This window comes from Equus caballus, chromosome 16 (genome assembly GCF_041296265.1).
Source record: "Equus caballus isolate H_3958 breed thoroughbred chromosome 16, TB-T2T, whole genome shotgun sequence".
Taxonomy (NCBI): Eukaryota; Metazoa; Chordata; class Mammalia; order Perissodactyla; family Equidae; genus Equus; species Equus caballus.
This window is the reverse complement of record NC_091699.1, coordinates 53,049,485-53,076,604: the sequence shown is the minus strand read 5'-3', so window position 1 is coordinate 53,076,604 and position 27,120 is coordinate 53,049,485. Positions and strand designations below refer to the sequence as shown.

At 44.1% G+C, this 27,120-nt stretch overlaps 2 protein-coding genes across 4 annotated transcripts in view; both read left to right on the top strand.

Moving 5' to 3' along the window:
- KIF15 (kinesin family member 15) overlaps positions 1 to 8,697 on the top strand; it is a 60,561-nt gene extending 51,864 nt beyond the window's left edge. For all 3 annotated transcript variants that reach the window (XM_070237859.1, XM_001916788.6, XM_070237860.1), the window contains exons 27-35: positions 301 to 447; positions 1,084 to 1,185; positions 1,449 to 1,613; positions 3,083 to 3,192; positions 5,690 to 5,762; positions 6,234 to 6,271; positions 7,199 to 7,364; positions 7,622 to 7,753; positions 8,074 to 8,697. In XM_070237859.1, coding sequence (XP_070093960.1) covers positions 301 to 447; positions 1,084 to 1,185; positions 1,449 to 1,613; positions 3,083 to 3,192; positions 5,690 to 5,762; positions 6,234 to 6,271; positions 7,199 to 7,364; positions 7,622 to 7,753; positions 8,074 to 8,136 — 996 coding nt within the window. In that variant the 3' untranslated portion in view covers positions 8,137 to 8,697. The remainder of the gene's footprint in view (positions 1 to 300; positions 448 to 1,083; positions 1,186 to 1,448; positions 1,614 to 3,082; positions 3,193 to 5,689; positions 5,763 to 6,233; positions 6,272 to 7,198; positions 7,365 to 7,621; positions 7,754 to 8,073) is intronic.
- Positions 8,698 to 16,525: 7,828 nt separating this feature from the next.
- TMEM42 (transmembrane protein 42) lies at positions 16,526 to 21,946 on the top strand. The gene is made up of 3 exons (XM_023620589.2): positions 16,526 to 17,019; positions 18,742 to 18,888; positions 19,606 to 21,946. Exons 1-3 carry the CDS (start codon positions 16,822 to 16,824, stop codon positions 19,744 to 19,746), a joined length of 486 nt encoding a protein of 161 aa, XP_023476357.2. The 5' UTR covers positions 16,526 to 16,821; the 3' UTR covers positions 19,747 to 21,946.
- Positions 21,947 to 27,120: the final 5,174 nt, after the last annotated feature.

Below are 27,120 nucleotides of genomic sequence, written 5' to 3'. Positions count from 1 at the left end.
AAGCTACAGACCTGTACCTCAAGTCCTCCCAAGGAAAGAGATCAGTTTTGAGATCCTGGAGGTGAGGGGAATGCAATTAAACTTCAATTGGGATATCTATATGAATTTACTATGTTTATCTCTAGACCTGTTCACTTAAATATTAACTGCTTGGTTTGTCTTGGAATCGAGTAGAACAAAAGCAAAAAGAAATTCTTAAAGTTTTCTTAACCTTTTCATAATTGAACATAGTAATGATTTGCAAATCCTTATTGGAGTACCACAATTAAATTGTCCTTTGTGGGGATTGTCCCCTCACAGAGGGATATGCTCTGTGAGGACCTGGCTCATGCCACTGAGCAGCTGAACACGCTCACCCAGGCCTCAGAAAAGCACTTGGGGCTGCTGCAGTCTGCCCAGGAGGAGGTGGCCAGGAAGGAGGCCCTCATCCAGGAACTTCAGCATGAGGTGAGATGCAGGGGGTTGTCGCTCAGGATGGGGCCGGGGGGTGGCCAGGAGGACTGCATGGTTGTCGAGGTCGTCATGACGTCCTGCCGAGGCTAACTCTGTATATACAGAAAGGTGAGCTAACGGGGCGCCTAGGTAATCAATCTTCCGGAGCTGGGCAGCAGCACTGTGGGCTTAGACGTGCTTGGCTGTCTTCTTGCCCACCCTCGACCCTTGACATGTGCCAGCAAGTTCTAACCACTGCAGTAAGATTATGGCTGATTTTTATCCTATTTTTGGCTGCTGTTTTATATTTTGTAATTTTCCTCGAAAGACCCTTTGATTACTTGTGAAGCTTAAAAGGAAAGTTCTTTTTTTAAGTGTAAATAAATTTGTGAGGGAAAGGGAGGTGAGAGAGTTATAGTAGCAACTAAGGTAGACAGACACAAATGGCAACCCCAGATTTTACAGTTTATTACTTTAAAAATTGCTACAGTTTTGTTTTAATATCTTACCGCTTTTCAAATTATTAATCAAGTCCTGAAAAAATAATGTAAAAAGCCTATTTCCACATGCCTTGGGAAGATTGTTCTCATTGGACTGTATGTCCCATTTTATTTTCTAACTTGTAACCTTACATCTGTTCGATTTTCCCAGCTAAACCAAAAGAAAGAGGAAGTAGAACAGAAAAAGAATGAATATAATTTCAAAATGAAGCAGCTAGAACATGTGATGGACTCTGCTGCTGAGTATCCCCAGGTACTTCTCATTTTGTGTGAGATAAAAGTTTGGAAATTACTAAGACCATAGCTCTGTCTTTTTATAGAAAAAGATTGTCACTAACTTTTCTGGTTTTTACTTGATAAAAAGGTACCAGTGTTTTATTTGTTTTACGTAGACAAGAATTAGAATAACAAGCTAAATAGCCTGACTGTTTTCTCTATGCTTGACATCTACATTTAAAATGAAACCTTTATAACGTCACTTAATCAGGTATTGGATGAAATTTGATTTTATTTTAGAGCCCTAAAACACCACCTCATTTTCAAACACATTTGGCAAAACTCCTGGAAACACAAGAACAAGAGATAGAAGATGGAAGAGCCTCTAAGATTTCTTTGCAGCGTCTTGTAACAAAGTTAAGTGAAGACAGAGGAGTCAAAAATGCTGAAATCCTCAGAATGAAGGTAACTGGGTAATTTTTTCCAATAAATTTAATGTTTTAAAATAATCAGTATCTTTCATGGTTACTGAGGATACAAAATTCAGAAGGTGCACAATTCAAGGGCAGACAGAGAAAAGTCTTCCTGTCACCTTTGACTCTAAGTTACCTGGTTTGCTGTCCGTGGAGGCTCCCTGTGTAGTCAGTTTCCTATTTATCTTTTTAGAAATTTTCGGTGCGTTTATAAGCAAGTTTGTAAGCATTGTCTCCCCACTCCATCTGTTTTTATGTGATGGTATCATATCATATAGGCTGCACCAGTTCCTCTCATCACAGTGCTGTTTGACTTTTAGATCTTTACCAATTTAATAGCTAAAGCATGTTATCTCATTGTAATTTTAAATTTATATTTTTCTTATTAGGAGTAAGGTTGAGCATCTTTTGTTTTTCTGTTTCTATGAACTATATCCTTCACTCATTTTTCTATTGTTGGACTTTTTCTCAACGATTTTTAGGCATTTTTTGTATATTAGATTTGCTTTGGTCTATGATAGTTAGAAATACGTTTCTCTTGTTTGCCATTTCTTTAAACTTCCTTCTAGTTTTTTTTATCCAGCTACTTGAGGGTATGGTGTTTGTGTGTGGGGAGAGTATGTTTAGTAGCATTTAGGGGTGAGAGACGTGTGGAAGCGTGCTTGGGTAGGTGACGTGTAGGTGTGTGTGGGGTGGGTAGGGAGGACGTTAGGCCCCATAGAAGGTACCTTTTTGCCTATGAGGTCATTGCTCTGCAGTGAGTTTTTGTTTAGGAACAAAATTAGCTTACTCTAACCAAGTGACGGGAAGTATGTGAAGATGCTATCACTCTTCAGCTTTGTTTCTCACGGAGGGGATCATTCCTGGCCTTTTTATGTAGGGCAGCTCTCAGTATGCTGCTGTCTCTGGAGTGTAGCTGTCATCCAAATTGGTGTGATCTTGGTACTTAGAAGAAATTGGGTCAGGTTAAAAGAAATCAAGCAGCACACAAGTAGAAGTAAATCAAAAAGGACTCTCCTTGCAGACAGGTATTTATTTCTTCTGGATGGTTATGCTCATGATTTTCAAGTTAAAATCCAATTAAGTATTTTGAGAGATGGGCTGTGGTACATCAGTTTGTTTGTTTTTTTTAATTAGAATCTGTTAAATAGAATCAAACAGAACATTTGCCAAAGTACGGACTTTTTGTCATCTTTTCTCAAAAAGGAATTTAATGAGTTTTGCGGTAACTGATAAGAGACTATGTTTAAGATGCTGTGGATAGGAAAATGAAGCACGGTTCCAGGCCCCCAAGAGTTTCACATATAGTAGTCTACTTTTTATCCAGTGATCCCCAGTGCAGTGTTCTGTGCATAGGAGGAGCTTCAAAGAGGAATGCCTGTCTCAGTTATGGCCTTGGGGAGCAAAATAATGCCTACTGTAATGTGTTTTCTGAAAAGACATGATTTGATTTGTTATTAGGAGCAGTTGTGTGAAATGGAAAACCTACGCCAGGAAGCTGAGCAGCTAAGAGAGAAAAACTGGCTCCTGCAAGGTCAGCTGGATGATGTTAAAAGACAAAAGGACAACAGGTGAGAAAGAGCCACCAGAACTCCCTGGGCTAAAGCTTGGCCTGCCTGGGTAGAGTTAAGTGAGCGAGGTTGGAATTGGTTTCACAGTGTGTCTGATGTTTCCCACTAACCCAGGAGAAGCTCGTCAGTTGCTTTTGAATCAGGTCTGATGAGGGTGTTGCTTGTTCCAGGCTGGGAGAATAAGGTATTCATGGTCTTGCCTACTCTGTTAACCTTTGCATTGTTGTAGAGTTATTGAGTGAAGTTGAAACACGTGAAATACTTGAACCAAACTGTCTAATTCTGTTTGAGGTTGGGGTGGGGGAGCAAATACATCAGCAAGACAAAGTTCGAGAGGTCCTGCAGGAAAAGGGAGAACTCCCTGCTGGTTGCTTTTGCTTCGTGACTCACGGGCTAGGGAGAGCTGGGCAGGAGCTTTATAGAGGAGTGTTCCCTTGGGGTTGGGTGCCTCTGTGTGTGTGTTTGTGTGTTTTGGCTTCAGCTAAGGCAATTTTCTAATTGTATTTTCTAATGGCACAGCATAGTGTCAGGGGCAACCACACCCAGGCTATGTCCTGCCTCTGACCCTTGAAAGTTGTGTGGTTTTGGACACACTTTATAACCTCTTAGTGCCTCAGTTTCCTTAGCAATAAAATGAGGAAAATGATAGCTCTCTCACAAGGTGTTTTAAAGGCCAAAAATAATGTGTATAAAATGCTGGTTAGTGTTTGGCAGAGGAGAGTCAATAAATGGTAGTTATTAAGTATGACAAGGTTGAATTATCATCCTGCCTATTAACCTTCCGAGGGATGGGGTATGAGGGGGCTGTAAAATTGCGCGGTAAGGTCAAGTGAATCAAAGGGATGGAGGCCCTTACTGAATTCAACTGCCCAGATTAGGGGTGTCTGCTATTCGACTGTTGCCAGAAGGTCTTTGACAGATGCGTGCCCACCCCTGCAGCTCCCCATCCCTGTCCAGAAGCAGCCCTGAGCAGCACTGTCCAAGACCCAAATGAGACAGCGGTTCCTGGAGGCTGGTACTGGGGCTGTGCTAAAAATCTCTTCCTACACGGTTCTCCTCAAGTGTTAGTGAGCATTGGAGACGCTCATTGTAATGGCATCCCCTTCTAGGGATTTCACTGCCCCTTCTGGGTGATTCTGATGCAGGTGGCCCACAGTCTGCTCACCTAGTTTCCATATGCTCCATCCAGTCATATTAAAGAGAAGCATTCTACTTAGTATATTGCGTTTCATCAAGAGTTAGTTTGAGCATGGAACATAGAATGCTTCTCGATCATTTATAAAACCACAATTAAAAACACTGTATTTCATAGCCTTGTGTGCCTTATATGAGGAGCCATACAGAACCTTCTTCATGAAAGGTTGGAGTAGGAGAATACTGTAGCCCTGAGGTCCCATCCAGCCCACAGCCTGTTTGGTAAATAAAGTTTATTGAGCATAGTCCTGTCCCTCTATTTAAATACTGCTATGGCTGCTTTTGCATCACAACAGCCAAGTTGAATAGTTGTGACAGAGACCAGTTGGTTCCCAAAGCCTAGAATGTTTCCTATCTGGTTCTTGACAGAAAAAATTTACTCACCCCTAGATTAGAGCACAGAAAACACATCTTCCATAATGATTTTAGGTGTTTTCCTCATTGAGATCTCATTACCATTTTTGTCTAGGTTACCAGATCCATTAAATGAAAGAAACTACATAGCTTCTATTTTCCTTCAAGAAACAATCTTTTACTCACCAGTGAGAGAGAGATTCCTAGAGAAGCCTACAGCATTCAGGCAGCTTCTCCTAGGGGCATGTCTCCTGGTCCAGGGGCTGCCCACAGAAACTCAATTTATTATCTTGACCTGGTCAGGCTCACAGAGATGGACTCACATTAATCAAATTCACATGATACAGATATATCATCCAGAATGTAATTTCCTTTATATAGAGGAGCATTCCTTTTCCATGAAGAGATTTATATCTGGTGGTTGGGGAATCCAACCACCAGCATACATCGTGTCAGCATACATGGGAAGCCAGAATATCATCAGAAAATTGCCACTGACTATGAAATCCAAGCAGAGGGGATGTCAGGGGCTCCACGGGCCAGGCCAGCCTAAGGAACCCTCCCCGCCCCCAAAGATGCCCCCTCCCAGCTGATCACGTTCATACCAGGCCCCTGGACTGCCCTTCTCTCAGCCCCCTTTTACTCACATTTGATCTTCAGATGGTACCACTCTTGACTGTTTCTATTTCATTTTACTTTCAACTGGGCCTTGATTAGATTTCCTGGTTTTTCTCATCTCACTTTGGTATGAGAGGAATCCTGAATTCTGAGGAGGTGCCTTATTTTATCCCCATGTGTTGATCACATTTATCAACTGCTAACTTGACCTAATCACCACAGAGTTAGCTTTTCTCTGCACAACTTGGCATTGCTGCATATAATAGATATGAAATTGATACTTGTCTGTACTTGACAGTCTTTCCCCATCCTCCCTCCCTATTCTGTGCAGTGAACAGAATCATCCAGACCATCAGCAGCTGAAGAATGAGCAAGAAGAAATTATCAAAGAAAGACTTGCTAAAGTATGATAATTTTTTTTACATAATACTTGCAATTTCTTTTGTCTGAGAAATGCTTTTATAGTTAGCATTTATGATGATATATTTTAGAAACCATTTTACTATTGAAATTTCTGCCTTTTCTGTATTCCCGCTGTTAAGTTTGATATTCACCATCAGCATTTAGACATAGCTGAGAATTAAGACTGAATTTGTCCTCATGCCTAGCTGGTAAGCCTACTGCTCAGGATACCCACAGAATTCTCCATTTAGAAGCAAGTACCAAGTGCCTATTTGAGGCCTTAGAGGGCACAGTACTTGAAGTCTTGTAAATAGGTACCCCCTTTATGTATGTGTAGCTGGGATTGTGGAAAAGGATGTTGGTTTAATTGATTTTATTACCATGAAGGAGAGTGGACTGGTTACTTTCAATCTTTTTTTAGCAATGTTAAGAACTTAAGCCTAAATCTTTCTCCTTTTTTTATCTTATTATAGAATAAATTAATTGAAGAAATGCTGAAAATGAAAGCAGAGTAAGTGCACTATTTTATAATTCAAGTTCTTCTTGATCTTTTCTTTATTCTCTTTTAACAGAAGAAGTTCTTATTTCATCCACAAGGTAACTAACTTCTCTCCCTCTGCAGTCATATGTGAATGTAATAGATGTTTACAAAATTATTTTCCTAAATACCACTTGCCAAAATGGTTCCTCACATGAAGCCACTCTAAAAAAAGAACTTAAAGAGATAAGTGCCAGGAAAAGCTTAGTTTCTCTGAAGAAGTGGATGACTTTTCTCCTTGTGGACAGTGAGAACAATATAACTGACCAGGTTTCCCTTTTCATGACTCCTGGTTTCCTCTTGTTTAAAACTTGAGGCCCCCTGAGGCTCATGCATAAATCATGCAGACTATAATACTTGTTACATTTGCTCCAAGCGGGCTGAATCTAAAAGTTTCCATTTTAAACTTTTATTATTTAAAAAATGGGGGCCAGCCCTGTGGCCGAGTGGTTAAGTTTGCGCGCTCCACTTCAGCGGTCCACGGTTTTGCTGGTTCAGATCCCGGGTGCAGATATGGCACACGCTCATCAAGCCATGCTGAGGCAGCGTCCCGTATGCCACAACTAGAGGGACCCACAACTAAAATATAGAACTATGTACTGGGGGGATTTGGGGAGAAAAAAGCAGGCAAAAAAAAAAAAAGTTTGGCAACAGTTGTTAGCTCGGCTGCCAATCTTTAAAAATGGTTTGAGTACTTTTCCAAAATGAAAATCTTGGGTAAAAGAACTACAAAAAAGCATGTATGCAGCTCTTGCTGTCTTCTGTGCTGTGGAGCGGAGGACTGAATGTTAGCGATCCTCTTAGATCCAAATCCTGGGCTTGGGGGAAAGAGATTGATTTGAGTACTGTGTTGTAATTCTGTCCCTTTGGAAGACCGTAAAGTGATATCTACTGTTACAGTCTAGAAGAAGTGCAGAGCGCCCTTCAGCACAAGGAGGCAGACCACCTTAGAATGACTGAGGAGGTCGAGCGAACCCGAACTTTGGAGTCTAAAGCATTTCAAGAAAAGGAACAACTGAGATCAAAACTGGAAGAATTTTATGAAGAAAAGGAGAGAACACTGCAGGTGCATTTGTGTGTTGGATTTTCATTTACTTAGGATGTGTGAATTAATAGAACCCAATCAGCACGACGCTCAGGTCTGTGATGGGGTGTCCTGTGGTTCCGAGCGGCTCTACCATATGCAGAGATGTGTGGTCCCCAAAGCTGAGAACCTGGGCTCTTCTCTCATTCCCTGTGCTCTTGGAAGGCATGAAATAATGTTATTTTAAAAGAAAAATTAAAAGCAGCTCATTTTCCCCTCCTGGATTGATGTACCTGCAGGAGATGGAAATGTTGCGGAAGCAGGTGGAGTATCTCGCTGAGGAAAACGGGAAGTTGGTGGGTCACCAAAACATACATCAGAAGATTCACTACGTGGTGCGGCTGAAGAAGGAAAATGTCAGACTTGCCGAGGTAAGCTCTGGAAATTATTCTGAATAAACTCACTCTGGTTTTAAAATGATTAATTAAAATTTAATTTAATTATTGAATCACTTAACTGCTTTCTTCAGGGAACTTCCTGCATTCAAAAAAAATTCAGTCATTGCCATTCCAAGCATAATTCAGTCAGTTATCGTACACATCAGATTCCTATTTAATGTTAAGTATTTTACAAATTGAAAATTGTAGTCTTAACTAGAAATATAAACTTAATGAATGCCAAGAATACTTTCCTGAAAGACTTGGAGTCTTAATTTTTTCCTTTCCTTTTTTTTTTTTTTTGAAATTACCAGGAGAGAGAAAAATTGCTTGCTGAAAATGCATCTTTAAAGGAAAAGAAAAAGAATGAATCGTAAGGATCCTGCTCAACTACCCAGGCATCACGTTGTTTGGAGACTTTTTTCCCTCTTATGAAAGTAAGCCCTCCCTGCTCCCTTGTAGAGCTGAGTTAAGGACCGTGATGATTTACCGTGGCTGTGGTGGGGGTGCTGGCCTTCAAGTTCCTGACGCACGTTCTGCGCCCATCTGCACCCTGCGGCAGTCAGCAGTCTGCTCTTAGGCGTTACCACCTCATTTCAAGGCTTTAAATGAACCGTAAAAACTGGGAAAACCTTTCGTCTTTTTAAAATAAAAGCCTGTAGCTAAAGTTTACGGTGGACGTTGGCCAGATAATTTTTTCCTTAGGTCCTGCTATAATCTCTGAGTCTTCCGTCAGAAGCTCGAACAGTATGGAGTGGTTTCACAGCTCGCAGTGAGGTTAATGACTGCCTGCGCAGCATGTATAAAAAGCAAACTTGTTAATAGAGATTATTTTTGTATTCCTACTTTAAGTTTTCTCATGAGCATTTTTTATGACTGTAAATATGGCCATTTTTCAAAATGTAATAAAATCTTTTAAAAATAAACAGTTTAATCCAGTGGTTTGCATTGTTCATTCACCTTACACTTAATGAGCACCTACTGTATGCCAGGCCCCGGTCCTTAGTGTACAAAGCACACAGACGCCTGCCCTCAGGGAACTTCTGTGTATCCACATTTCCTTCCTTTTTATTGTGACTAGGGTTCCATTGTGTGGATTTGATGGACATTTGAACCATTGGCAATTTGGGGCAATTATGGATAATGCTGCTGTAATATTGGTGTATAAGTCTTGGTACAGACATCTGCTTCCTATCTCTTGAGTAGATACCTAGGAGTGGAATAGCTGGGTCATCTGGTAAGCGCATCTCTAACTTTTTAAGACATTGCCTGTTTTCCAGACGTGCTGGCTACACCATTTTACGTTCCGTCCAGCAGTGTGTTCCAATTTCTCCACATCTTCACCAACACTTGTCATTGTCAGATTTTCTTACTATAGCCATCCTAGTGGATGTATAGTGGTATATCACACTTTCCTAATGACTAATGATACAGAACACTTTTTATGTATTATGGAATACTACTGGGCAATAAGAAAGAGATAAACTGATAGAAGCTACAACATGAATGAACCTCAAAAAAAAAAAAAAATGCTAAGCAAAAGAGGCCAAACCCAAAAGGCCACATATTATATGACTCCATGTATGTGAAATGTCCAGAAAAGGCAAAATTATAGAAAGCAAATCATTGGTTGCTTGGGGCTAGGGATGAGAGTGGGAATGACCATGTGGGCATGAGGGGACTTTTTGATGTGACTGGTTTGTAGTGATGGTTGTACAACTCTAAATGTAATAAAAATTCAACTATATTCAAAATGAGTTAATGTTATGGTTTGTAAATTATACCTCAATAAAGCTGAAGGAAAACAATTTTTAAAAACTAATGCATAGTTGAACTCTCAATAATATAATAAATCCCTAAGAGCCAGAAACAGAAAAAGAGCTAAAATTCAGTGTAAGGTAGAGAGTAGACACTGACTGCCTTGGAGGGGGGAGGAAGTGGAGTACTGAAGCTGGTAATAAAGAGGCTTGGGTCTCATCGCTTCTATGAGTTTCCTAGGGCTGCCCCAACAAATTGCCGCAACCTGAGTGGCTTAAAACAACAGGGATGTGGGGCCGGCCCAGTGGCACAGTGGTTAAGTTCATGTGCTCCCCTTCTGTGGCCTGGGGTTTGCAGGTTTGGATCCCATGCACAGACCTACATGCCCCTCATCAAGCCATGCTGTGGCAGCATCCCACATATAAAATACAGGAAGATTGGCATGGATCTTAGCTCAGAGCCAATCTTCTTCACACACACACACAGAAACCAGGAACTTATTCTCTCACAATTCTAGAGGCCAGAAGTCCAAAATCAAAGTGTTGGCAAGGCTGGCCATTCTCTGAGGGCTCCAGGGGAGAATCTGTTCTGTGCCTCTTAGTTGTGGTGTTGCCAGCAATCCTTGGCGTTCCTTGGCTTGAAGATGCATCACTCCAATCTCTGCCTCTGTGGTCACAAGGCATTCTCCTCTATGTCTCTGTCTCTTCTTATAAGGACACTAGTCAGATTAGGGCCCACTCTAATCATCTTACTTTGATTGCATCTGCAGTGACTGCATTTCCAAATAAGGTCAAATTCATAGGTGTTGGGAATTAAGAGGTTAACATATCTCTTTGGGGACACAATTCAACCTGTAACATCACTCATGGTAAGGAGATAAAGCCTTAGGCCAGCTCAGGACAGGGAGTTAGAAGTGAGATTTTTGCAAAAAGTCAGAACCCAAAGGAGTGCAGGACTCAGTCATCCTGGCAACTCTGCTGTCTGGAACAGGCCCTGGCCCAGAATATGTGCTCATTTGTTTAATGGGACAGAACAAATAAGGGGCAGAGACATGGACACAGGGTGAAAAAAGAAGACAGAGGAAGAAACAGAGGTAAGGTTGGAGAGAGAGCAATAGACAAGACTTTCACTCCCTAGGTCATCACAGGCCCCACCTGTCCCTACTGTCTAACCCCAGGGGCCTCACTCATTTAAATTCCCTCCTTGACCCCTAGGACCTCTTACATTTGTGACTTCTAGCCCTTAAAGGTGAGGGAGAGTTTGAATGGGTCACCCAGAACTTGTGAGGCATCTTTTGCCTGTAAGCCATCTCCGAGGTTTGTTTTAATTGCTTTTTTAGGGGCTGGCCCGGTGGCGCAGCGGTTAAATGCGCACGTTCCACTTTGGTGGCCCGGGGTTCACTGGTTCAGATCCCGGGTGTGGACATGGCACTGCTCAGCAAGTCGTGCTGTGGTAGGCGTCCCACATATAAAGTAGAGACAAATAGGCACGATGTTAGCTCAAGGCCTGTCTTCCCCAGCAAAAAGAGGAGGATTGCAGATGTTAGCTCAGAGCTAATCTTCCTCAAAATAAATAAATTAAATAAGTAAATAAATAATTGCCTTTTTAATAACTGAGTCGAGGTATTCATTCCTCTCCACGCTGTCCCAGGGCAGGATGCTCTAGTTTGCATCATGTTGCTGTTAGTAAGTTTTTAAGTTTTATTGTATTTATCTTTTAATCATACCATAGTCTGTTCAATCAAGTATTTGTAGCAAGGACATGAGTTGGTCACAGTCTTCAGCCCTGGCAGGAACAAAGAAAGAGAAAACACGCATGGCTTCTGCCCTGACAGGGAGGCAAGTATGTTGCAAGGCTTGTGAGTGCACTGAAGGCAGCAGTCCATCAGAGGCTGGCTCACTGTTCCGCGGGGTCCTCCACCTGCAGCACTGGCACCACCTGGGAGCCTGTTAGCTGTGCAGACACTCCATCCACCTCCAGACCCAAGTCAGAATCTTCATTTTAACAAGATTCCTAGCAGGTGATAGTGTGCACACGAGAGCTTTTGTCTAGGAGGCAGAAGTCTCTTCCCAGCAGAGTGGCCAAGGATGGTGTCAATTGAACCATCACGACCAGAACAAGGACCTGTGCTGGGCATCAAGGACCTACAGGAGACAGAAATCTGTCCCTGCCCTCAGGGGGCTGGCAGGCTGGCAGGGAGACACATGACCACAGGACTGGTGTGAAGGTAGGGGAGTGGCCAAGACTGCGTTTCACAGGATGTGGCTCTGAGATGCTCAACCTCTAGTGCTAGTAGAGACAACATTTGTTTTAAGAAAACGTGTTTTATATTCTTTAAAGCACGCAGAGTTGATCAAGTGGAAGACAGCCTGATTTCCTGTAGGTTCCACGTAACATAAGAGCTTCTGGAGGGAAGACCGCCTGATTTCCTGTAGGTTCCACATAACATAAGAGCTTCTGGAGGGGATCCTCTTTGAGCCGGGGCTCACACAGCTTTTTGTTCAGTGGCATGGTGCCTCTCTGATCCTCACTTGCAAAATGGGGCAGTTTGTACCACACAGGAGTTACCAGGGTTATCTTTTTTTTTTGAGGAAGATTAGTCCTCAGCTAACATCTGCTGCCAATCCTCCTCTTTTTGCTGAGGATGGCTGGCCCTGAGCTCAAATCCGTGCCCATCTTCCTCTACTTTATATGTGGGATGCCTACCACAGCATGGCTTGTCAAGCAGTGCCATGTCCGCAGCCGGGAGCCGAACCGGGGAACCCTGGGCTGCCGAAGCGGAATGTGCGCACTTAACCGCTGTGCCACCGAGCCGGCCCCAGGGTTATCCATTTTTATTTGAACCACAGAACCACTCTGTGAGAGAGGGTGGCAAGGAAGGACTACAACAGAAACTTCCCCAATGGAAAAAAGAATGCTGCTGAATGGTGTGTTCACCGTGAAATCATGTTTTTAAAACGTTCCATACACATTATATAAACTATTTTTTAACATGTGCTATATATAAAACTAAATATGCATAGAGAAAAAGTACTCTAATAACAATGATTTTCCTAGAGAGTGGAAGTATTTCTTTATACACTTCAACAGCACTTTATTTTCAAAGATGTGTACTATTTTCTAAACGAAAGCATTTTAAACATTCTTAGACATATTTCATAGGAAATTAGAAGTGCAGTCATGCATCACTTAACGATGGGGACACGTTGTGAGAAATGCATCATTAGGCTATTTTGAGGTTGTGTGAACATCCGCAAGTGTACACAAACCTAGATGGAATAGCCTACTACACACCCAGGTATGTGGCATAGTCTATTGCTCCCGGGCTACAAACCTGTACAGCATGTTACTGTACTGAACACTGTAGGCAGCTGTAACACAGCAGTACCTGTGTGTCTAAACATAGAAAAGCTACATTAAAAATACAGCATAAAAGATGAAAAATGGTACACCTGCATAGGGCGCTTACCACGGAAGGAGCCTGCAGGACTGGGCGTTGCTCTGGGGAGTCAGTGAGCGAGTGCTGAGTGAACGTGAGAGCCTGGGACGTTACTGGACACTGCTGTGGACTTTACAAACACTGGACACTTAGGCTACACTAAATTTATAAAAAATAATTTTCTTTCTTCAATAATAAATTATCCTTAGCTTACTGTAACTTGATAAACTTAATTTTTTTAACTTTTGACTCTTGTAGTAGCACTTAGCTTAAAACATAAACATTGTACAGCTATCAAATATTTTCTTTCTTTATATCCTTATTCTATAAGCTTTTTTCTATTTAAATTTTTTTTTTTTTACTTTTTAAACTTTTTTGTTTAAAACTGAGACACAAAGACAGACATTAGCCTAGACCTACACAGGGTCAGTATCCTCAGTATCACTGTCTTCCACCTCCACATCTCGATCCACTGGGAAGTCTTCAGGGGCAATAACACGCATGGAGCTGTCCTCTCCTACGATAGCAATGCCTTCCTCTGGAATACCTCCTGAAGGACCTGCCTGAGGCTCTTGTTGAGGAGGGGTCACTCTTTTCAGAACTATGTCCATTGTGGTTTGTTTGGTCTGTGTCTGTTTTTCAACATAGATTTGCTTGTAAGCAGAAATGCACCATGAACATTCCTCTCTATTAACGAAAACCTTTCGATGTTGGGGTCCACGCTTTCACACTTTTTTTTTTTTAAGATTTTTTTTTTTTTCCTTTTTCTCCCCAAAGCCCCCCGGTACACAGTTGTGCATTCTTCGTTGTGGGTTCTTCTAGTTGTGGAATGTGGGATGCTGCCTCAGCATGGCTTGATGAGTAGTGCCATGTCCGCGCCCAGGATTCGAACCAACGAAACACTGGGCCGCCTGCAGCAGAGCGCGCGAACTTAACCACTCGGCCACGGGGCCAGCCCCCACGCTTTCACACTTTTTAAGGAGCTTGTTGAGGTCTGAAAAAGCTTCTAATAAACCCTTCACTGTGAGTTTTCTTGGGAGTTCTTTTCTCCTGCATTTTCCTTCTCTCTTGCCTCTCCTTCAGCTGTGCGTTCCTGTTCCAGTTCCAACAACTCCTCATTAGTCATTTCCTCAGGAACCACCTCCAGGAGCTCCTCAGTGTCATCCTCATCCACACCCAGGTTAGTTGTCTGCCATCTCAGGCACTGCCTGGTTGATTTTTCAACCTCCTCATTCTTGTCAAACCCTTTGAAGTCATGGATGATCTTCCTGAGTGTCTTCTTCCAGATGCCACCCATACTCTCCTTGGTGACATCACGCCAGCCCAAGCAAGGTTCTTGATGCAGTCATACATGTTGCAATCCTTCCAGAATTGCATCAGTGTCTTCCTCAGTTGCACCAATAACCTGGGCAAAAGTCCTGCTCAGGTAGTAGGACTGAAAAGCTGCTATAACTCCTTGATTCATTGGTTGGATCCAAGAGGTGGTGTTTGAAGGGAGCAGCACTGCTTTGATATTGGGATGAAGATCACCAATAAAAGGAGGATGTTTGGGAGCATTAGCAACAATAAGCAAAATCTCAAAAGGCATGTTATTCGCTAAGCGGTACTTCCCCATTTCACTGGCATAGTAATTCAGGAAGGCATCTTGGAAGAGGAGCTGGGTCATCCAAGACTTCTTATTGCTGCTGTGGTACACTGGCATTGTGTGCTCATTGATATGCTTGAAGGCCCTGGGGTTCTCACTGTGCCAGATCACAAAGGGTCTCAATTTGTAGCCTGCAACATTGCCCCCAGCAAGGCTGTTATCCTGTCCTTAAAAGCCTTGAAACCTGGCATTGACTTGGCCTCCTTATGGATGAAAGGACCATGCTTAAGCATCTGTTTCCAGAATAGGGAGGTTTCATCCATACTGAATGTTTCCTCTGGCAAGTAATTTTCCTCCTCAATCAGCTTATCTAGTTTCCAAAAGTTCTTCAGCTGCCTTCACATCAGCACTCGCAGACCCCCCACCCACTCTCACATTATGTGATGAATAACGGTTCTTGAATCACTGAAACCACCCGGAGCCAGCAGTAAATTCAACGTTGTAGCCGGGTCCAGCCTTCTCTTTCAACATCACAAACCATGATCATCATGGTGCTGAGCGGGATACACTTTGTGTTTGGTCTTTAATCCAGGTCATTAGATGTTTCTCCGTGTCTGACAGAGGCCCTTCCTGAATTTTGGTTAATCTCGCTGCCTTCAACAAAGGAGATCCTCTAACAGCTCCGTCACTCTGATCTTGTCCTTCAAGATGGTAGCTATGGTGGAATGCGACACACCTCATTAGCGAGCAATAACCATCACAGATTTTCCACCTTCAAAGTCCTTAATCACTTTCAATTTCGTTTCCAGGTCAGTCACTCAATGTGGGCTCTTACTGGCAACACTACCAGCAGATTTTGTACAGTTAGCAGCCATGATGAACAAAAGAACCTGAGATTAAATGCAGCACAAGAGAAAATGATGCAATCCAGAGGTGGTGATAAACACAAGATGTATGAGGTTGTTACTGGCATAACATGACGGACTGTTTCACAGCAAATTTTTTTCATAAGTAGAAAGACTACACTCTAAAATAATTATAAAAAGTATGGTATAGTAACTATATAAACCAGTAAGATAGTCATTTGTGATCATTATCAAGTGTTGTGAACTGTACATAATCGTATGTGCTGTACTTTTATACAACTGGCCGTGCACTAGGTTTGTTTACACCAGCATCATCACAAACATGTGAGTAATGCCTTGAGCTGTGACATCAGGACAGCTGCAACCTCAACAGGCCATAGGAATTTTTCATCTGCATTATAACTCTATGGGACCACTATTGTATATGTGGTCCACCGTTGACCCAAGCAGCGCATGACTGTAACGTTAATCTGCATCATCTGAGTGGAATGATTATGGATGACACATTTTCTTCCAACCATAATTTCTAAATGTCCTAAACTGAGCGTGTATCCACCTGGGTCTTTTAATCTGTCAGAAGCCCTAACGGGAGCTTGCCTTCTCGCTGAGTCTGGAGGTATGTAGCGCCCTCTGCGGAAGCGTCTCTCCACTTTGCGCTCCTCAAACGGGAAGGTGCAGCTGACTTTCCTAGGGATCTTGTTAAAATGCAGATTCTGATTCAATGGCTGTAGGGCAGGGCCTGTCATTCAGCGTTTTTAACAAACTCCTAGGGGAAGCAGATGCTGGACCGCACCGAGTGGCAAGGGCCGAAACTGACTGCTACGCTATGAATAGTTATTCTACACCAGCAACCACAGTAGCACAGTCCCGGCCTCAGACATCGGCACAAACTCCCGGGTAAACCTAACCCTGACGGCGAAGGCCGCCAGCGCCCGCAGGAGGCAGCGGGGGACCCCGCCCGGCCCGCCTGCCCCGCCTGCCCCGCCTGCCCGCCTGCCCGCACGCCCGCGCGCCCCGCCTGCCCGCCTGCCCGCCTGCCCGCACGCCCGCACGCCCCGCCTGCCCGCACGTCCGCCTGCCCGCACGCCCGCACGCCCCGCCTGCCCGCACGCCCGCACGCCCGCACGCCCCGCCTGCCCGCACGCCCGCCTGCCCGCACGCCCGCACGCCCCGCCTGCCCGCACGCCCGCACGCCCGCACGCCCCGCCTGCCCGCACGCCCCGCCTGCCCGCACGCCCCGCCTGCCCACAGGTCCGCCTGCCCGCACGCCCCGCCCCCTGGGGCTCTAGCGCAGCGCGCACCGGCCTCCCTGCCCACGTGAGCGTCGCGTCACGTGAGGCCGCCGCGCAATCGCTGGCGCTCGGCCGTGCGGGTGGCGGGAAGGGCTGGCGCTGGGACAGGCGGCGGGGGCAGCATGGCCGAGAGGTCGCGGACCCCCGCCGGCGCCGTGCGCTCGGTCGCTTACCCCGCCGCCGCCGCCGCCGCCGAACTGCCGCCGCAGCTCCGGGCCGGCGCGATGCGGCGCCGCCTCTGGGGCGTGCTCAACTGCCTGTGCGCCGGCGCCTTCGGGGCCCTGGCCGCCGCCTCCGCGAAGCTGGCCTTCGGCAGCGAGGTCGAGCCCGGGCGCCGCGGCGGGGGCGGGAGCGGGGGCGGGGGGCGGGCGGGGCTGGGGACGCAGGCCTCCGCCGGGCGCTGCAGTCAGCCGGGGCGGGAGAGCGTCCCTGGACTCTGAGTCAGGTCCCTCGCTCGTCCAGGGTAGGCGGTAAGAGACGTCGGGGACAGGCCTCTTCCCTCGCCAGGGACCTGAAATCTGTCCTCCGATTGGGCTAGTTCGCTCTCGGGGAAGCGGAACACCTCCTGCCTCCTCTCTCTACCTATCATTTTAAGCCCCTTGTGCCTGAACGTTTCTCTCCATGTGACTCTTGAGGTGAGAAGCCTGTCGCCCATCTCTTCACTCTGTAATTAACTGTGATTTAACTGGTCTACCCTGCTGCCAGGAAACTTGAGAGTTTGGGCCCTAGCGATAAGGGGAAACTGAGAGAAACGTTCTGGACATTCCCCTGATGCTCAGAACTCCTAAACTGCCGCCCCCCGTCTGCTAAGGTGTACCTCTTTGCCTCTCCCATTGCCAGTCAGAGGCCAGCTTCTGCTTGCTAGCGAGGTTTCCGTAGACCCTGACCTGGACAGTGGACAGGCTGATTTTTTAAATTTAAGTCTATTTAGGGCTAATCCAGTGGGAGCTTCCATGCTTGAGGTTAATATCCTGTTGGATGTACTTCTTGGAGTAAGTGGTCCAAAGTAAGACGAGCCGCTCTGTGAACCATGAGGTTTTCTAGTTGTGCACCAGGCCTTCATAACCTTTGTATAAGCAGGCTGCACTGGCATAATGCTTTTGTGGAAATTATATGAAGACACCCCTTCCTCAAGATACTGTGTATTCAGCTGCTGGAAAACTGTTAGAAATAAGAGAATGATGTTAAGATGGGCACAACCCCCAGAGGAAGCCCCTCTGTCTGCAGGCAGGTTCCTAACTCAACACCAAGCAAGGGGGTCTGCATATCCTTTATGTAGGAGGCCTCCAAAGATCCTCCCTTCTCTCAAGGCTCTCCCCTTTAAAAAACAAGGAAATCTGCCAGTCCTCCAGTGATGCCAGGTGGTGTCCTCCCCAGGCAGGCCTGTGTCCTGGTTAAGAGCGTGGAGCCACAGTGCCTGGATTGGAATGCTGGTGGCTCCCACCAGCTGTGGTGGCACTTTTAGGCAGTTGCTTAATGCGTCAGGTTCTTCTTGTAAAGTGAAGCTAAGGAATAAGTGAGAATGTAGTTTAAAACACTTAGCACAGGGTCTGGCACAGAGTAAGAGCTCAGGACTGCCCAGTGGGACTGGCCTGAGTGCGCTGTAGCCTGCACAGGATGGGAGGAGACAACTATAATTCATGCGTTAGCTGATCCCGGGAAGTGAGGATCTGGCCCTGCTTTACTCGTTACTGAATAACGAATGACAACTACGTGGCCGTGTGGGACTGAGCTTCAACCATTGGTCACTGCAGGACCTATAAGGAACTGGTGTTCAGTAAAAAATACTGGTTATGGGTTAGCATTTAACTTCTGCCCAAGGTTACATGGCCAGCAAGATAGCCAAATAAGTGTTTTCTCTGAGTTTGTTGCAGCTGTGAAATGGGTGTGCTGCCCACTGAGGGCAAAGTGAAATCCTGCTCGGGAAAGCTCTGAGGAGCCCCAGGCTGGGGTGGGTCTCAGTCAGGGCCCGACTGCCAGTGGCCATGACCCTGGCCGTGCTGCTGGGCTGGGCGTGGCCGCAGTGACACCTTCTCCTGCAGGTGAGCATGGGCTTCTGCGTCTTAGGCATTCTTGCGATGGGGACCACCAATTCTCTGATGTGGACGTTCTTTAGCCGGGGCCTCAGTTTCTCTATGTCTTCAGCCATTGCGTCTGTCACGGTGACGTTTTCAAACATCCTCAGCTCGGTGAGTATCCTGAGGGTACAGCCCCCCTGTCTCGAACCTGGGTTCTGGGAGGGTTTTGAGTGGGTTGTCCTTGGGCAACCCCTGCTTTCCCGGATAGGAGAAAGGACAGGGACAGAAGCAGAGGGTGGGCTGTGGCTTGACCCATGGTGGTTGCTCCTCTAATCTCTGAAACTTGGAGGAATTCTCAGGTTGGATGGGATGAAGTCCAACTATGAAAAAACCCACCTGCTTCTTGCCCCTCCAGGCTGGAGCCCTCGCTCTGCAGTGCCTGTGCAACCCAGCTATCTCCCGGGGGTCTGTGAGCTCCAGCATGAGAGGTGGAGGGTCGGGCTTCTTCCTTCTGGTAGCTGAGGTCAGCCAGCTGGGGCTGAGCCCAGTCGGTCCTGCACCGAGGGAGGGAGGAGTTGGTATGCCAGCTCGAATCTGGGAACAGCAGGCACCGGCTGAGCGCTGGGCCTAGCTGCTGGCCTCTGTTGGTCTTTCTCATGCACTTTCCTGGGATCCAGTGCTGTGAGGAAGGTACCCTCCCCGCTTCTCCAGGTGAGATGGAAATGGATAGAGTGACTTGCTGAAGGTGGCAGCTGGGTTTCAAACTCAAGACTTCCGGCTCTAGCCCTTTCCTCCTGCCCTGGAAGGGCAGACAGCCACAGGGAGGTGAGGTGGTCGAGTCCTCTGGGCACATGTGCACCCAGCCTCACAGCTGTCTCTGTCCCGCAGGCCTTCCTGGGCTTTGTGTTGTATGGAGAGTACCAGGAGGTCTTGTGGTGGGGAGGAGTGTTCCTCATCCTCTGCGGACTCACCCTGATCCACAGGAAGCTCCCGCCAACCAGGGAGGCCCTTCCACACAAGCAGCAGTAGCATCAGTTGACTGGATGGACCAGCTGGAAAGACAACAATGGCTGCTCAGGCTCAGGTGGCATGTGGGGACTTCTTACACCCAGGCTGATCTGGGTGTGCAGCCTTCTGATTGTCACCCAAAGGGAGATAGATGCTCCCAAGGGAAGCAGGCCTCTGAGCGAGCAGCCTTGGGGGTGGACAGCTCCGGCGTCTGCAAGGGGCAGTACCCCGCAGCAGTGGCCTGCCCGGAGCGTTCTCAATACATCTGCACAGTACTGTGGATTCTCACGCTCCTGGGCCCACCCAGGGAGCCTTGGCAGGTGCTGGAGACCCTGGAGTTGGTCTGCAGCCTGTATGGACTTGAAACCATACTGCAATTGTAGTCCTGTTGGCCTAACAAAAGCCAGTCACATTGCAGTCTGTGACTGGTGGGGCTTTCTGGCAACTTCACGCTGATGTGTCAGGCCATCTGTGCCCTGCTGTTGTATTATGGCAAGAGAAGGAGAACTGGATTAATAAATACTTTATTCTAAGTTAAAACTACCAGGTGTGGAATCTCACTTCTCTCCTACTTTTTTTCTTTCCTAGTTTTTTGGAGTAAGAGGGAGAAGCCAGGGTGAGCTGCAGTTCCCAGAGTGGAACTGATGCTGCCCCCCAACGCCCACCCCCAGGCCTGGGCTCAGCTGCTCTACAGCTGAGCGCATGGCTCCTTCCTGACGTTACCTAGGCTGGTGCTCTTCAAATTCAGGAGGGTCTGTCCGTTCTCTTGGTGCTCAAGGAGAAAAGCTTGACCTCACTTTGGGGACCTAGTTTTATTTTACTTATTAGGAAAGGAAACTGGCCCAGAGGTTGCTCCCGTTGCCTGGGCCACTATGCCACTGGGCCGGCCCCTGGATGTGTGTTATCTTGATAGGAGAATAAACTGTGTATCAGTATTTGTCTTGCTGGTGTACACCTTGGATGGTGGATTGAACTTTATTTTGTTTGCTCTGGAGCTGGCAATTTGACTTCCAGGTTCAGTAGCCAATGGCCTGATAGGTCAGTGTTACCATTTTTGTTGTTTTTTATTTTACTTATTTCCTTTTTAAAGTGTAAAATTCAGTAGTTTTTTAGCATATTCACAAAGTTTTCAGCCATCACCACTATCTGTTTCCAGAACATTTTTATCATCACAAAAATAAACTCCCATCCCCATTGGGAGTCACTCTCCATTCCCGTTTCCTCCCAGCCTCCTGGCAACCACTAGTCTGCTTTCTGTCTCTGTGGATTTCATATTCTGGACATTTCATATAAATGGAGTCATACAATACATGGCCTTTCATGTCTGGCTTCTTTCACTTACCATAATGTTTTAAAAGCTTATCCAGGGGCGGGCCCCATGGCCGAGTGGTTAAGTTCGCATGTTCCGCTTCGGTGGCCCAGGGTTTCGCTGGTTTCAATCCTGGGTGCGGACACGGTACTGCTCATTAAGCCATGCTGAGGCGGCGTCCCACATGCCACAAGTAGAAGCACACACAACTATGTACCCGGGGGCTTTGGGGGTGAAAGGAAAAAATAAATAAAATCTTTAAAAAAAAAAAAAGCTTATCCATGTTGTAGCATGTATCAGCGCTTTATTCCTTTTTATGATTGAATAATAGTTCATTGTGTGGATATACCACATTTTTTAATCCTTGCATCATGTGATGGACATATGGCCTGTTTCGGTTTTTTGAGTGTTATCAATATTGCTGTTATGAATATTTGTGTACAAGTTTTTGTGTGCACTTGTTTTCAGTTCTATTGGGTATATACCCAGGAGTGGACGTGCTGGGTCATATATAACTCTATGTTTAATTTTTTGAGGAACTGCCACACTGTTTTCCAAAGCAGCTGCACCATTTTACATTCCAACCATCAAGTTATGAGTGTTCCAATTTCTCCAGATTCTTGTTGACACTTATCATTCTCTATCTTTTTCATTGTAGTCACCTAGTGGTATTTCATTGTGGTTTTGATTTGCATTTCCATAATGACTAATGATGTCAAGCATCTTTTCTGTGCGTATTGGTCATTTGTATATCTTCTTTGGAGACATGTCTATTTAGAGCCTTTGCCCGCTTTTGAACTGGATTGCTTATGTTTTTATTATTGAATTGTAAAAGTTCTTTAAATATTCTAGATATGTCTCTTATCAGATATATGATTTGCAAATTTTTTTTATTAAAGTTATAAAAGTTAACATCCTTGTGAAATTACAGTTGTACATTATTATTAGTCATGTTGTAGGCACACCACTTAACCCCTAGTGCCCTCCCCCCACCCCCCTGTCCCCTGGCAACCATCGATCAGTTCTCTTTGTCCATATGTTAACTACCACCTATGAGTGGAGTCATACAGAGTTCGTCTTTCTCTGTCTGGCTTATTTCTCTCAACATAATACTCTCAAGGTCTATCCATGTTGTTGTGAATGGGACGACTTTGTCCTTTTTTATGGCTGAGTAGTATTCCATTGTATATATATACACCACAACTTCTTTATCCACTCATCAGTTGCTGGGCACGTAGGTTGGTTCTATGACAGCTATTGTAAATAATGCTGCAATGAAGATAGGGGTGCATGGAACTTCTGGAATTGCTGATTTCAGGTTCTTAGGATATATCCGCAGCAGTGGGATGGCTGGATCATAAGGTATTTCTATTCTTAACTTTTTGGGGGAATCTCCATACTGTTTTCCATAGTGGCTGCACCAGTTTGCATTCCCGCCAACAGTGTATGAGGGTTCCCTTTTCTCCACAGCCTCTCCAACGTCTGTCACTTTTGGTTTTGGATATTTTTGCCATTCTAACAGGTGTAAGGTGATATCTTAGTGTAGTTTTGATTTGCATTTCCCTGATGGTTAGTGATGATGAGCATCTTTTCATGTGTCTATTGGCCATCTGTATATCTTCTTTGGAGAAATGTCTGTTCATGTCCCCTGCCCATTTTGTAATTGGGTTATTTGATTTTTTATTGTTGAGTTGTGTGAGTTCTTTGTATATTATGGAGATTAACCCTTTGTCGGATAAATAACTTGTGAATATTTTTTCCCAATTAGTGGGCTGTTTTTTTGTTTCAATCCTGTTTTCCCTTGCCTTGAAGAAGCTCTTTAGCCTGATGAAGTCTCATTTGTTTATTCTTTCTATTGTTTCCCTCATGTGAGGGGTTATGGTGCCCGAAAAGATTCTTTTGAAGCTGATGTGAAAGAGTGTGCTGCCGATATTCTCTTCTAGAAGACTTATTGTTTCAGGCCGGATCTTTAGGTCTTTGATCCATTTAGAGTTTATTTTAGTAAATGGTGAAAAAGAATGGTTGATTTTCATTCTTTTACATGTGGCTGTCCAGTTTTCCCAGCACCGTTTGTTGAAGAGACTTTCTTTCCTCCATTGTATGCCCTCAGCTCCTTTGTCAAAGATTAGCTGTCCATAGATGTGTGGTTTTATTTCTGGGCTTTCAAGTCTGTTCCATTGATCTGTGCATCTGTTTTTGTACCAGTACCATGCTGTTTTGATTACTGTGGCTTTGTAGTATGTTTTGAAGTCAGGGATTGTGATGCCTCCAGCTTTGTTCTTCTTTCTCAGGATTGCTTTAGCAATTTGGGGTCTTTTTTTGCCCCATATGAATTTTTGGATTCTTTGTTCAATTTCTGTAAAGAATGACATTGGGATTCTGATTGGGATAGCGGTGAATCTGTAGATTGCTTTAGGTAGTATGGACATTTTAACTATGTTTATTCTTCCAATCCATGTGCATGGAATGTCTTTCCATCTCTGTGTCATCGTCAGTTTCTTTCAAGAAGGTCTTGTAGTTTTCGTTGTATAGATCTTTCACGTCCTTGGTTAAATTTATCCCAAGGTATTTTATTCTTTTTGTTGCGATCGTGAATGGGATTGAGTTCTTGAGATCTTTTTCTGTTAGTTCACTGTTAGCATATAGAAATGCTACTGATTTATGTATGTTGATTTTATACCCTGCAACTTTGCTGTAGTTGTTGATTGTTTCTAATAGTTTTTCTATGGATTCTTTGGGGTTTTCTATGTATAAGATCATGTCATCTGCAAACAGCGAGAGTTTCACTTCTTCATTGCCTATTTGGATTCCTTTTATTTCTTTTTCCTGCCAAATAGCTCTGGCCAAAACCTCCAGTACGATGTTGAATAAGAGTGGTGAAAGTGGGTACCCTTGTCTTGTTCCTGTTATGAGAGGGATGGGTTTCAGTTTTTGTCCATTGAGTATGATGTTGGCTGTGGGTTTGTCTTATATAGCCTTTATTATGTTGAGGTACTTTCCTTCTATACCCATTTTATTGAGGGTTTTTATCATAAATGGATGTTGGATCTTGTTGAATGCTTTCTCTGCATCTATTGAGATGATCATGTGGTTTTTGTTTCTCATTTTGTTAATGTAGTGAATCATGTTGATTGACTTGCAGATGTTGAACCATCCCTGTGTCCCTGGTATAAATCCCACTTGATCATGGTGTATAATCTTAATACATTTTTTTTTTAAAGATTTTATTCTTTTCCTTTTTCTCCCCAAAGGCCCCCAGTACATAGTTGTGTATTCTTCGGTGTGGGTTCTTCTAGTTGTGGCATGTGGGACGCTGCCTCAGCATGGTCTGATGAGCAGTGCCATGTCCGTCCCCAGGACTCGAACCAACGAAACACTGGGCCGCCTGCAGCGGAGCGCGCGAACTTAACCACTCGGCCACGGGGCCAGCCCCCATGGTGTATAATCTTATTTGATATATTGCTGTATTCGGTTTGCCAAAATTTTGTTGAGGATTTTTGCATCTATGTACATCAGTGATATTGGCCTGTAGTTTTCCTTCTTTGTGTTGTCCTTGTCAGGTTTGGGGATCAGGGTGATGTTGGCTTCATAGGATGTATTAGGGAGTGCTCCATCTTCCTCTATTTTCTGGAACAGTTTGAGAAGGATAGGTATTAAATCTTCTTTGAATGTTTGTTAGAATTCTCCAGAGAAGCTGTCTGGTCCTGGACTCTTATTTTTGGGGAGGTTTTTGATTACTGTTTCTATTTCTTTACTTGTGATTGGTCTATTCAGATTCTCTATTTCTTCCTGATTCAGTTTGGGGAGGTTGTATGAGGTTAGGAATTTATCCATTTCTTCTAGGTTGTTCAATTTGTTGGCATATAGTTTTTCATAGTATTCGCTTATGATCCTTTGTATTTCTTTGGTATCTGTTGTGATTTCTCCTCTCTTGTTTCTAATTTTATTTATTTGAGACCTCTCTCTTTTTTTTTTAGTGAGTCTGGCTAAGGGTTTGTCAATTTTGTTAATTTTTTCGAAGAACCAACTCTTTGTTTCATTGATCCTCTCTACTGTCTTTTTTGTTTCAATATCATTTATTTCTGCTCTAATTTTTATTATTTCCCTCCTTCTACTGACTTTGGGCTTTGTTTGTTCTTCTTTTTCTAATTCCGTTAGGTGTCTTTTGAGGTTGTTTATGTAAGATTTTTCTTGCTTATTGAGGTGGGCCTGTATTGCAATGAATTTCCCTCTTAGGACTGCCTTTGCTGCATGCCAAATAATTTGGTATGGTGTGTTTTCATTTTCATTTGTCTCCAGATAATATTTGATTTCTTCTTTAATTTCTTCAATAATCCATTGTTTGTTCAGTAGCATGTTGTTTAGTCTCCACATTTTTGGCCCTTTCCCAGCTTTATTCTTGTAGTTGATTTCTAGTTTCATAGCATTGTGATCAGAAAACATGCTTGATATTATTTCAACCCTCTTGAACTTATTGATGCTTGCTTTGTTTCCCAAGATATGGTCTATCCTTGAGAATGTTCCATGCGTGCTTGAGAAGAATGTGTAACCTGCTGTTTTTGGATGAAGTGTCCTATATATATCTATTAGGTCCATCTGATCTAATTTTTCATTTAATTCTATAATTTCCTTGTTGATTTTCCATCTGGATGATCTGTCCATTGGTGTTAATGGGGTGTTGAGGTCCCTGCTATTATTGTATTGCTGTTGATGTCTCCTTTTAGTTTTGTTAATAGTTTCTTTACGAATTTTGGTGCTCCTGTGTTAGGTGTGTATATATTTATAAGTGTTATGTCATCTTGGTGGAGCATCCCTTTTATCATTATATACTGCCCCTCTTTGTCTTTCTTTATCTGTTTTGCTTTGAAGTCTACTTTGTCTGATATAAGTATGGCAACACCTGCTTTCTTTTGTTCATTATTAGCTTGGAGTATTGTCTTCCATCCCTTCACTTTGAGTCTGTGTTTGTCTTTGGGGCTGAGGTGTGTTTCCTGGAGGCAGCATATTGTTGGATCTTGTTCTTTGATCCATCCTGCCACTCTGTGCCTTTTGATTGGAGAGTTCAATCCATTCATGTTTAGTGTGATTATTGAAACGTGGGGGCCTACTGTTGCAATTTTATCACTTGTTGTCTGGTTCTTTTTCACTTTGTCCTGATGGAGAGCTGTTACTTTGTGTTATTGTCCTTCTGCTTATCTCCTTTGTTCTGGATTTTGTAACCCCTTTCCTTTTTTTGATTTTTCAGGAATGAGTTTCTTCCTGAGCAATTCTTGAGGAGGTGGTTTTGTGGTGATGAACTCCCTTAACTTTTGTTTATCTGGGAAAGTTTTTATTTCTCCATCATATTTGAAGGATATTGTTGCTGGGTAGAGTATTCTTGGCTGCAGGTTTTTGTCCTTCAGAGTTTTGAATATTTCATTCCAATCTCTTCTAGCCTGTAAGGTCTCTCCTGAGAAATCTGCTGATAGCCTTATGGGGTTTCCTTTGTAAGTTATTTTCTTCTGCCTGGCTGCCCTTAGTATTTTCTTTTTGTCATTGACTTTTGCTAGTTTCACTACTATATGCCTTGGGGTTGGTCTTCTTGCATTAATAAAGTTTGGAGATCTCTTGGCTTCTGTCACATGAAGTTCCATCTCTCTTCCCAAGTTTGGAAAGTTCGCAGCTATTATTTCTTTAAACAGACTTTCTGCCCCCTTCTCCTTCTCTTCTCTCTCTGGTATACCTATAATCCTTATGTTGCATCTCCTAATTGAGTTGGATAATTCTCAGAGAGTTTCTTCATTTCTTTTTAGTCTTAGTTCTCTCTCCTCCTCTGCCTGCAGCATTTCTATATTCCTATCCTCCAAATTGCTAATTCTGTCCTCCATATTATCGACCCTACTGTTTAGAGAGTCCAGATTTTTCTTAATCTCCTCCACTGTGTTCTTCATCTCCAGTATTTCTAATTGGTTCTTCTTTATAGTGTCAAGCTCTTTTGTGACATAGCTCCTGAACTCATTGAGTTGTCTATCTGAATTCTCTTTTAACTCATTGAGTTTTTTCATAATGGCAGTTTTGAAATCATCATTTAGGTTATAGATTTCATT

Bases quoted from the DNA above. Each gene is read 5' to 3' on its own strand.
- TMEM42 (XM_023620589.2), top strand. From the start codon at position 16,822: ATGGCCGAGAGGTCGCGGACCCCCGCCGGCGCCGTGCGCTCGGTCGCT. The intron at 17,020-18,741 runs GTCGAGCCCGGG...CTTCTCCTGCAG, and splicing joins AGCTGGCCTTCGGCAGCGAG to GTGAGCATGGGCTTCTGCGT. The intron at 18,889-19,605 runs GTGAGTATCCTG...TCTGTCCCGCAG, and splicing joins TTTCAAACATCCTCAGCTCG to GCCTTCCTGGGCTTTGTGTT.